The sequence below is a fragment of the Alexandromys fortis genome, unplaced genomic scaffold (assembly GCF_014885135.2).
Source record: "Alexandromys fortis isolate MF-2015 unplaced genomic scaffold, M_Fortis_MF-2015_v1.1 scaffold_84, whole genome shotgun sequence".
NCBI lineage: Eukaryota > Metazoa > Chordata > Mammalia > Rodentia > Cricetidae > Alexandromys > Alexandromys fortis.
Genome location: NW_026068017.1, coordinates 4137320 through 4149187, shown reverse-complemented (window position 1 = coordinate 4149187; position 11868 = coordinate 4137320). Strand labels below are relative to the sequence as shown.

The window sequence follows — 11868 nt, the reverse complement described above, 5'->3', positions numbered from 1 at the left end:
AAAAAAAAAAAAAAAACAACTGGTGGTGGTGGTGGCACACGCCTTTAATCCCAGCACTCGGGAGGCAGAGACAGGCGGATCTCTGTGAGTTCGAGGCTAGCCTGGTCTACAAAAGCTTGTTCCAGGACTGGCTCCAAAGCTACAGAGAAATTTCGTCTCAAAAAACAAAACAAACAAACAAAAAAAAAACCCCAACAAAACAACAAAACCACTATAGCTCTCCTTCCCTGGCTCTTTCATACTTTAAGACCCTTTTATCCTTTTGCCCACCAAAGCTTCCATTTGGATCACATACCCGCTCCAGGAAGACATCTCTCTTCGTGAATTTGCGTACTGCTGTGAGCGTGTCTTGCACAATACCCATGACAGGTCGATTGCTCTGGGGGGTGACAATCATTCGAGGCACCATGGCCAACTCCTGGATTTCTGCCCGTGTCTCCAGAGACTGTGGCAGGTGCAAATTCATCTCATCCCCATCGAAGTCTGCATTGTATGGTGTTGTCACACTGTAGCCAAGAGAGAAGGAACTCCGAGTTGGGACTATGTCTTCAGTTACAATTGATAGAATTGCCTGGCCTGTTCCCATCTCAGTCTGATTCCCCTCAGGTACAGAACTGACCTAAGATTCAAGCGAAAAGTAGACCAAGGGAGGATGCGGACTCGATGCCCCATCATGGACATTTTGTGCAAAGTTGGCTGACGATTGAAGATAACGATGTCCCCGTCACACATGTGCCGCTCCACCTGGAGGGGGGGTACAGAACAGGGCTCAGTAAGGAGGTACACTAGAATGAAGGGACAGTGGACCTAGAGTCTCTCATAGACTAGAGATGATAGTATGCTATATTTCACTGAAAACATATCAAACACCCCTTTTGTACAGCTCTGGTCCAACATCAGCTTACTAGGGATGTCAATGGCTGGCAGCACACCCCTTTAAAACAAAAGGCACCCAGTATCAGTAGTGGCACACACCAACACTAAGGAGCCTAAGGCAGGAGCAACATGAATTTGAGTCTGTCAGCTACCTGGCAGTGGGGGTGCACTCCTTTAATCCCAGCACTGGGGAGGCAGAGGCAGACAGATCCAAGCAGCCTAGTCTATAGAGAGTATTCCAGGACAGATAGGGCTATACAGAGAAACCTTGTCTTGAGAAAACCAAACCAAACCAAAAAAAAAAAAAAAAAAACCACAGAACAACCCCCGCCCCTCCAACAAAAACAAAAAATTGGAAGTCCAGGTTAGCCTGGGGTATATGGTGAAAACCTGTCTCAAAAAAAGGGCTGGAGAGATGGCTCAGAGGTTAAGAGCACTGGCTGCTCTTCCAGAGATCCTGAGTTCAATTCCCAGCAACCACCTGTACTGAATCTGGCGCCCTCCTCTGGCGTGCGGGCATACATCGAGGCAGAATGTTGTATACATAATAAATAAATAAATCTTACAAAAAAAAAAAAAAAAAACCCAAAACCAAAACCCAAAGCACTCCCACCTCCCTAAAACAACCACCACTCAACAAGCTTAAATCTAAGCCAGTTCCCATTGTATAGGAGGCTTCCGGCCCTGGTGATTAATGAAGGGCCATAGCCTATTACATGCCTTATAGCCAGTCTGCAGGTGCAGGTCACTGGGTTTAGGATGGAAACGCAAGTCAATTCGATCACCGTTGTCTCGAATGATGTACTTTGCTCCTGGATACTGGCTGTTTCCCCTGCGTACTAATTCCTGAAGTCTAAGAAGAAAAGAAGTATGAAATGAACAAAATACTTTCCAAAAAGCTCCCATTCCCGCCTTCATCCCCAAACCACAAGTGGATGCCAAACACAAACCTCAACACCCCTCCTCACTCCAAGCTGTCTCTTCCAGATGAGGAAGGCACACTTCTGAGAACAAGTGCCCCACCACCTTAGCAAGGTTAATGGACTAAAGCACACCTGTCAATGTTGAAGGGAGTGACAATCTCTGCAAAGGTCATGTTGGCAGCAATGGAGCGGGGCACACCAACTTGGTCGATGGATAGGTTAGGGTCGGGCGTGATGACAGTACGGGCTGAGAAGTCAACTCGTTTGCCCATTAGATTCCCTCGAACCCGTCCTTCCTTGCCCTTCAACCGTTGCTTCAAGGACTTGAGGGGACGGCCAGACTTCTGCATGGCCTATAAGAAAACACAGGAAGGGATACCCAGGCAGTCAGTACTGGGTTCTCCTCGAGTATATTTATTCATCCTGGCCCCCACCCTGGCTCCAATCCATAGGGCAAGAGTGTGTAGACGCACACGGGGTAAGCCAGGCAATTCATTGTCCACCATGGTGGCCACATGGAACTGGAGGAGCTTCACATCCTCTGCGATGACATGGGCAGCCGCACCATTCTGCTCATTTCGCCGCAGCTGATTATTGATCTTCACGATGTCAGCCAGTTTGTGAGTCAGATCATCCTGAAGCAAGAAATCAGCATCATCAGTCAGGCTACCACTACCTGGGTGCTCAGCACACACGTGCCAGATACACAGCGTGACTCCCCTTACAATACCCTGAGCGATCATGAAAGGGCAACTTTAAAGGTCACACAGCTATCAAGTGGCAAAATATTTTCAAACTTAGATTGGTCCACCTGGCTCTTTACACACACATGCTATGCCACTGGTGTATCTGAAACCATCTTCTAGTCACATGCTCCTTCCCCAGAGACCTAGCCATGCACCCACGATGCAGTCCTAAGAACAGCTGACCTGGTTGCGGGCAGAACCCTGCATCACCACAGCAGGACGCACGGAGAGAGGAGGCACAGGCAACACCGTGACAATCATCCACTCAGGCCGGGCGTAGCGAGGCTCCATGCCCAGAACAAAACACTCCTCATCTGAGATGCGCTTGAAGATTTCATGGACTCGCTCTGGACTCAGCAAGATCTTCTTCTCCTGAGAGTCTTCATTAACATGCTTCCACTCAGCATACAGCTCCAGGCCAGAGCGCCGGATCCGTGGCTGGTACCGCCCACAGCCACCATGGCCCTTCCAAAGAAGATCCATCAGAACCTAGGACTGGGCCATTCCTGCCACAGTAGGCCAGTACATCCCACAGTTCTGTGTCATTTCACCCCGTTTTCTACAGCTACTTTTGCTAGTATTCAGGCATCTGTACTGGCCTGCCCTTAGGGTCCTGACAGGATATGCCCTCAGCTGCAGCCACTAAGAGTACCTCCTGTGCACATGCACTGTGTTCCCTTTCAAAAGGTGGGCCTGCCCACCTTCTGTGTCTCTCACTTTCTCTGCCTCTTGCCGGTCTCCCCTCTCCCCTTTTCCCCCCAATAAAAAGCCCTCCATGTGACTCTACAGCACGTGTCTTTCTCTCACAACAGCTTTCCCGGTCTTAGCCAGTCTCTGTCACCTTCTCTTTGGTCAGATCCTCATCCCCCTCAGGCTGCTCCACTCCAAACTTGTTGTCCATTTCTTCTCCACCTTCACAGATGTTTTTGCCCTTGCAAAGGTCATAGACGTGTGTAAGCCGTTTCTTGGGCTGCCCCTTAGATTTGGCCAGGATGTCCTTAATCTTTGGGTTGTTCTGGGCAAAGAATAGAGCAGGGTCAATTGGAGCTGCCCCCTGCCCCAGCTAGCAACTGCCCTCCTAGACTAGGGATCATGCCCTACTCACGGAATCCACGAGCAGTTTGGAGCAGAAGAAGCAGACACAGCGTAAAACCTTCATTGTCTTCACCAGGAAACCCACATGAAACACAGGCTTGGCCAGTTCGATGTGGCCAAAGTGGCCAGGACACTCAGTCATGTTACCTGTGGAAAAACATACCGAGCGCTTTCTTAAAAGTTCCCAATGACCTCAAGAGACTAGACTTTTAGGTAGTCACCCATTCCTGGCTTTAAGGATCTAAAACTGTCCCATTGTGGATCCCTCTGAGCTAGCACTTACCTGCACATGTTTGGCAGCGGCCAGTTCGCTCAATAACTCCCTGCCGTGGATCCATGAGTCCCCCAAGCTTGGGGCGACCTCCCTCGGTTGTCTCTGGGTATTTGATGCCACCCTCTGTCACAGACATCCGTTTCTGCACAAAAGAAAAGCCAGCACCAACTAAGTACAAGTCCTAGTTTGCAGAGCTACAGAGTTATGCACTAAAGCCTAAGAAAATCCCATACCACTTCTTTAACCCAGTATGAAATGGGAATGTCAGGGGCTCAGAGGTTAAGAGCACTGGCTCCAGAGATCCTGAGTTCAATTCCCAGCAACCACATGGTGGCTCACAACCATCCATAATGAGATCTGGTGCCCTCTTCTGACCTGCAGGCCTACATGCAGGCAGAACACTGTATATATAAGAAAGAAATGGTAACGTCAGCATAGCTAAAACTCTGAAATACTAAACTTGAGTCCCATATCCCCAAAGCATGTCCAGCCACTGTGTGTGCACGAGGGGTGGAGAGGGTGAGTTGGTACGTGTTCCTAACAGAGTATGAGTCTTGGCTCTATTGCTATGTAGCTCATGCTAGCCTCAAACTCAAGATCCTCCCTTCTTTCTTCCAAAAACTAAGATTACACGTGCATCACCAAGCCCAGTCCACCTGCCTCTAGCTAGCACTTGAATCCCAGACATTTCTGTGTCTGTCCCATATCTCACTGTGACATCCACAGGAGGTAACATAAAAAAGAGATGTAAGATGCTTCAAGAGGTAAATGGGGTGTCCAAACCCAAAATAATGTCTTTTTCTTCTCCCAAGCTGAAATCAGACCAATGATTATCTGAGGCCCGGGCAAAACCTCTCTGCACCTGCCTAGGTATGCTGTCAAGATACGTTTGTGAACTCTTAAAGTCAGCTCCTAAGGAGGAACGAGGCTCTTGGAGTCTGAGTCCCCTCTTTAATCCCTATGTATGCTACTTACTCTTCCTCCCCAAGGGCCTAAATTGCCTGAACACTTCCATATCCAGGTAGAAGTCTGGATGTATGCAAGGACAACCAGATATTGTACAGGCCGGCAGAACAGAAATGAAGAGCTCAAGTCCCAAGAAAGATGGAGCCAATTTAGTGAGAGATCTAGGGGAGCTCAGAAGCTAAGGTCTTTTTTCTGTCCCTATGTATGTACGGGGAGGATGTAGTCCTGGGGTCAAACCCAGGGCTGCGAGCATGCTAGGCAAGCACTGTCACAAGGCCGCATTATATTCCTGGTTTGAAAGTAGCTATGGTGGTCAACACAATCTTGAGTAGCCTCTCACACAATGAAGATCAGACTTTCAAATTAGTCAAGCTTTGGTCCGCCATATCCTAGAGGTATAAAGCTCAATTTAATAAAATCTTCATTGAGTGTTAACACTGAGATATAGACAAAACTTGTTTCTTTAATACTAACCACTGACCTCCTAAGAACGAATTCTTATCTCTTAGATACTAGAAACTTTATACTGCATGAAGCTATTTACCCACGCCTTCAGTTTCAAGTAGTCAGCAGAAATAAAACCCAGTATTCTCTAGTCCTAAACACATCATCCCACTCTCCCTTACTATGATAAATCAATGATAATCACTTTTTTTTTTTTGAGACAGGCCCTCAAAAAAAAAAAAAAGTACCTAAGTAGCCCTGGTTCCCCTTGAACTCACGAGACCTGCACACCTTCTATTCCTGGTTTTTATGGTTATTCGGAACTGAAACCCAAGTTCTTACCATCTGAGTCATCTCCCCAGCCCCAAGTGCTATATCTTTTAAAAAGAGGTAAAAGGCCAGGCATAATGGCTCATTCCTTGTTATCGTAGTGTTCAGGAAGACAAGTCTGAGGCAAGCCTGGGTTATTGGTTATGTAATGAGTTCTAGATCAGCCAGGACCACACTGTGAGAACAAGTCTCCAAAGGAAAAATAAACAGGAGGGTGCATCTTGCTTACTGGTAAGTAACTTTTCCACATACCTGCTCATACTACCACCAAAAAAGAACCATCCATTAAGGAAAGAAATCTAAACTTTGTCTAATAAAATAACAAAGAATAGTTTTATTTTATTTTTCCCTAAATAACCAAAATTTCTTACATACAACTCTTAGGTACTTAGAACTTCTCAATTCTTGGGGTCAGATAAGCAAACACCACCCTTATTTCTTGCTCCAAATCTGCTAGTCCTTAGTACCTGTTAAAATTGCAGTTTTGTGGTATAGGCACAGTGGCATATGCCTGTACTCCCAGCACTCAGATCCAAACACTGTCTCAAAAACAAAAAAACTGGAGCTGGAGAGATGACTCAGTGTTTAAGAACATATATTAGAGAGCCAAGGCGTGGCGGAGCACATCTCTAATCCCAGCACTCAGGAGGCAGAGGCAGGTGAGCTCTCTAAGAGTTCGAGGTCAGCCTGGTCTACAAACCAAGTTGTAGGACAGCCAGGACTGTTACACAGAGAAACCCTGTCTCGAAAACACAAAACCAAACCCATAAAATATGACTCCAGATGACTTGAGCTGGATTCCCAGCACCTACGTCTGCTGGCGCACAACTACTTCTAACACCAGCTGCAGAGCATCCACCACCATTTCTGGCCTTTCCAGGCATCCCACATTAACACGGCATATACAAACACACAAGTCTTTTTCTTTCTTTCTTTTTTGGCAAAAGACTTGAATACAGCTTCAGGGGATCTGACACCTCTGACCTCTGAGCACCAGCACTAGTATACACACAGCCCTATGCTGACATATGCACATATAATTAAATAAAATTACAAACAAAAAAACTAAACCAGACAAAAAATTTGGCTTCACAAAGATATGATGTCATTCAAAGGGATCCAGCGCCACCTAATGTTGAAACTGAACCGTGTGCAATTAGCAGTTCACAGAGCACCTATTCTCTCCAAGGGCAGAACAATTCCCTATGCCCTATGACTTTGCTAAGGCTGTCTCAAATGTGACAGCAGTTTAGGGACACTGGATTTAGCCTATTAGGATACTCTTGCTCTATTATAAAGATAGGACCTAAGTTATTCAAGAAGGGTTCCTTTTAGTAAATATTTATATGACTTACAATTGTCATTTTCAAATGTTAAAATAAATAATCCTTTGAAATGTAATCTGTACAACTATTCACTTTTTAACCCAGATAATTTTAATGACATGCCAGTCAGCAGCAGGAACTACTGAAAATGCTGGGTAACAGCATTCAACAGTGAACAAGAAGTTAAAAAAAAAAAATCTTCCAAGAGTGACAGTCTATTAAAGTAAAACAGTGTAAGGGTTACAGAATGAAGGATGCTATTTAAATAGTCAGGGTAAACATTGAAACACTGAACATATTGACATGAAGAACAAGGCATGTAAGAGGGCTGGACAACGTTATTTCAAGCAGCAGAGACAATGGTTAAACAGCCCCTGAAGCAATAAGCTTGCAGTGTTAAGCAGGTCAAGTGACAAAAGGAAAGGAAAGGGACTAGAGAGACAGCAGAGTTGCTAAAAGCACTTGTTACTCTTGCAGAGGACCCAGGTTTGGTTCCCAGCACCCACATGATAGCTCCAGTTCCCGGAGATCCAATGTCCTCTCTGACTTTCCCAGGCACCAGGTACACAAATGTTTGCATGCTGGCAAACATTCATACACATAACATAAACAAATCTAAAAAATATTCCTAAAAATTTAATTTACCAGGAGACTGGTAAGAAGATAGAGAAGCAAGCAAGGACATAATCTAAAGGTGAGACTAGGAGTCTGGATCCTCCTGAAAAAACTCCATTAAGGAAAGGGACATGATGAAAAGATCTCACTAGCTTGTTCAACAACTGCGGGAGACTGAGGTAGGGCTTCTGCAGATCAGTGGTCAATGGGTAGGTACGGTTCGAAGCCAGCCTGGACTACAAGAGCTAGTACCAGGATGTGTTCCAAAGCTACAGAGAAACCCTGTCTCAAAAAAAGAAAATAACAAAAATTATTTTTAAAAAATTGTATCTGTGTTGGGCGGTGGTGGTGCATGCCTTTAATCCCAGCACTCGGGAGGCAGAGGCAGGCGGATCTCTGTGAGTTCGAGACCAGCCTGGTCTACAGAGCTAGTTCCAGGACAGGCTCCAAAACCACAGAGAAACCCTGTCTCGAAAAATCAAAAAAAAAAAAAAAGTATCTGTATTAGCGTTTTGCCTGCATATGAAGTGCATACAGTGCCCACAGGTTAGAAGAAGGTATGAGATCCGCTACAACTGGAGTTACGAGCGCTTGTGAGCCGCTACTGGGGTCCTCCTACAAGAGCAACAAACAAACAAACACTCCTAACTGCTCAAAACATTTTTTTCACCCAGTCTAATTTTTTTTTTAATTGTGGGGAAAAACCTACCCAAACCAGGTATGGTGGTGTACGCCTATCCTCTGAGTACCCAGAAAGCTTAGGCAGGAGAACCACCTTGCCAAGGCGGCCCGGACTCAACAGCAAGAGCTGGGGACACATGCAGCTAAATGGTCAGAGCACTGGCATAGCATGACAAGAAAGGCTGACTCTGAGCCCCAGGAAAAACGGAGAAATCAAACCCTGCCCATCACATTGCAAATTGTTTCCCAGTTTTGTCTGTTTTTAAGCTCTGTCAAGAGTCTCTGATAAACAGAGTGGCTCATATCTGCCTTTCTCTTTCATGTACAACGCTTAGCTTATCAGCTCACTATAAGATCTGCCTTTATTTTATTTATTAATATAGTGTTCATTCTCTGGTAGCAGCTCCCCTAAAAATCTCTATTTTTTTTTTTGATGTCTTATTACTTTGTTTAAATATTGACCTGGAATTTACTCTGTGGTTTGGGTGTTCCAAGAGCCAATGCAGGTTTTTTTTTCTTGTTTTTGTTAGTTCTGTCATAGTTGAGCCCTTTCCCCAACACAACCATTTAATTCTATTCTCTCCTGTTAGTTGTTCAGCAGGAAGAAGCTCACGTCTGCAAAAGCAGCTGTCCCTCTATGGACACGGTTATGTCTATCTTCATCCGCTTCCCATCAGCTCTGTACACAACTACTGTACGTGTTATCTGCACAAAAACCGTTGTCATTCTTTTATAATTATCCAATGGCTTCCTACTGGAATAGAAATTCTGACTCTAGCATACTTTAAAATATCCCAAGCTTCTTCAGCATGCTTTGAAACACTCTTCTTATCCACAACCCTGCCCCAACACTGGCTTTTCAGTCTCTAGAGTACAATTTTATTTCTCTCTCAGTTCCATAACATTTGTTTCCTCTACCTAAAAATAAGCCCTTCCCCCTGAACCCATGGCTTCAATGACCAACACTCTTCACTACTGTGGTAATGTCACCTTTTCTGACACCATTCAATTTCAGTGCTTTTTACAGAACTTCCTTGTTTCACTTTATTCTGGGCACGTAACTATTTTTGGTCATTCTTTTAATTCTTATTTTGTCTTCTCTGTTGTTTTCCCACAGAAAATGTTCTAGAAGATAGGGTCCTTTTCTTGTCATATGTTCAGCTGTGTGTTCCAGTGCCTGGGGGCTGTCACAGACCAGAGTGCTGAATATTTGTGCAAGGGGTAAGAAAAACAACTTGAGAATCCACTTTCTATCCAAACTTTCTTTTTTTCTTTTTGTTTTCCGAGACAGGGTTTCTCTGTAGCTTTGGAGCCTGTCCTGGAACTAGCTCTGGTAGACCAGGCTGGCCTCGAACTCACAGAAATCCACCTGCCTCTGCTCCTGAGTGCTGGGATTAAAGGCGTGAGCCACCACAGCCCTGCTCCAAACTTTCAACTACCCGATCCTGGACTCTTTTCTCGTTAAAACGCGGCAATTCTAAAGTACGAAATCATTTTCTCTGTCCAGCCAAACACCCATCAGAGACATTGCACTAAATTGTTTAAATCCTGGTATAATTTAATTTTGGGAACCTGAAGGTTGGACTCCACGCGGCATCAGCGTCATTGGCCCATCCTCCCAGGCTCACCCGGAGGCACGAGAAAGGGAAGGGCAGAACAACTTACCAACTCATCTGGACTCAGGACTCCGAACTGCACTCTCTTGATGGTGCGCAGCGGGCATGCGCTGTCCCCGGAGGGGGGGCCACCCCCGTGCATGGCGAGGCAGTCGCGCTGCGCAGGCGCAAATCTCGCTACAAAAAGCCTGCGCCACCGCCGCCTAAGCGCTCAGACCCCGTCCGGGCGGCCACCGGGAAAGATCTCCCGGAGTAGGGAGGAAAAGGCCGGGGGAGGGGAAGGAGGGGGAGGGGAAAAGGCGGGGAGGAGAAGGGCAGAAAGAAAGCCTTTTCTCCCTTTCCGGGGAGTTGTCGGCTCCCAAAAAGGAAACAAAAGAAGGGAGGAGAGGAGGAGGTTTCGGGAAGGAGAAAGAAGAAAAGGGGTAACGAATAAATAAGAAACCGGGATCCTGAACGGCAGAGGTACAGCAGTTTGTCGCTCCCCTTCCGGGAGCCACCTTCTTCTTCAACCGTCCCAGCCGCGCTCTCGGCGCTTCTGAGGAGAGAACTGGCTGAATGACGCCTTTTATAGACTCGCCCCTGCGTCCCGCCCCTTCCTTTCCCGCCCTCCCTTGCGCTACGGGGCCGCCCGCACGGGCCAGCACGGAGCGCGCGCGCGGGAGTTGTTGACCCTCTGGCTCGGGCTCCCTGGTTGGGTGTTCTTTTGACGTGACAGGAGGAGGAGAATTTTTCCGATCCTGTCGCCTCCCTCCCCGCCGATTTCCCGGGCACTCAAGCTTAGGGCTCGCAGAATCGAGGACAGAGTAAGGCCACCTTTACTCGGCTTTGGAGTACAGGCTCCTTTGCAGCCGAAGTGCCTCATTAATGTCGCCCCCCACACACCTGGGAAATGGTTTGCTCGACGCGTCGGCAAGGAAGGCGGGGCCTGTCGAGGCCACCGGAGTGTGTTCCGGGGAGGGGGGGGGGAGGGACGGGCCGGCCCTCGGTCATGAATATTCAGTTTTTCGCTGGATTATGCACAAGACAAACAAGATGGCGAGTCCGAGCGATTGGAAACTGATACTTGTCGTGAGGCCTCCCGGGGTGGGGTGGCCTCTCCTGTCCTCTAATGGAGAGCTGCACGGAGCCCTGGCCTCGGATCTCCAGCTGGAAAGCTAAAGGCCTGTTCTGGAAGTAAGGATGGCTGCCACCCGAGATCCGCAGATCACGCGACCGCGTCTGTCTGTCCGAGAAAAGCAGATTAGTGGCGGGGCAGAAAAGGAAAAATCCTGGGGAGTTTGAGGTCAAAAAGAAATATGAGCTTTTAGGAAATTCAGAAATAAGGAGGCGGCTGATGGTCTCAAGGAGTCTCCAATAAGGGCGTGTTTCCACTCTCTCCAGTGCAGAGACGATACCAGCTGCTCGGCCACAGTGATCCACGTTTGATGTCAGTGTTACGTCACCACCCGGACATGGAGCCCAAGGGAAAAAGAATCCTCCCCTCCCCCAGAGCCCCAGAGCCTTAGCTGGCTGTTTGCCTGACAACCTGCGCACTTCATTCCTAACGCTCTTTCCTGTTTGTGGGATTATTCACCATAGACCACTACCAGTCGTCCCTTGGATCTGAGACCTCACTGCTTAACTATGTCCTTATCCCTTGACCCCAGCCTAAATTCCATGCCCTGCTGGCTTCCGGTACCTCAGGTGTTCCCTCTCCATCGAGTCCTAAGCCACCCTTGAATCCCAGGGTATCCCTTTCGGGTTTTGTTTTTACATTTTTATTGTGTGTGACCATACCACAGCGCGCCTGTGGAAAGAATCATTTGTAGAAGTCGGCTCTCTTCCTCTCCCACGAGGCTTCCTAGCCTGTGCCTGCTGAGCCATCTCCTTGGCTCCACACCAATTCTTTTGGAGACGTTTGTTCTTCCATGATTTTTATTCCGGTCTCTCCTTCTATTTGCCCCTGTCCCACCCTCCCCCAGGCTCTCAAGTCTGATT

General features: G+C 47.2%; 1 protein-coding gene across 1 annotated transcript in view; it reads right to left on the bottom strand.

Annotated features, from left to right (window-relative positions):
* Window positions 1-10400, bottom strand: part of Polr2a (RNA polymerase II subunit A) — a 23655-nt gene extending 13255 nt beyond the window's left edge. The window contains exons 1-10 of the mRNA XM_050162886.1: window positions 9941-10400; window positions 3924-4056; window positions 3651-3787; window positions 3387-3560; window positions 2729-3010; window positions 2273-2434; window positions 1932-2152; window positions 1597-1729; window positions 620-744; window positions 213-506 (exon numbers count right to left, since the gene is read on the bottom strand). Coding sequence (XP_050018843.1) covers window positions 213-506; window positions 620-744; window positions 1597-1729; window positions 1932-2152; window positions 2273-2434; window positions 2729-3010; window positions 3387-3560; window positions 3651-3787; window positions 3924-4056; window positions 9941-10033 — 1754 coding nt within the window. The 5' untranslated portion in view covers window positions 10034-10400. The remainder of the gene's footprint in view (window positions 1-212; window positions 507-619; window positions 745-1596; window positions 1730-1931; window positions 2153-2272; window positions 2435-2728; window positions 3011-3386; window positions 3561-3650; window positions 3788-3923; window positions 4057-9940) is intronic.
* Window positions 10401-11868: the final 1468 nt, after the last annotated feature.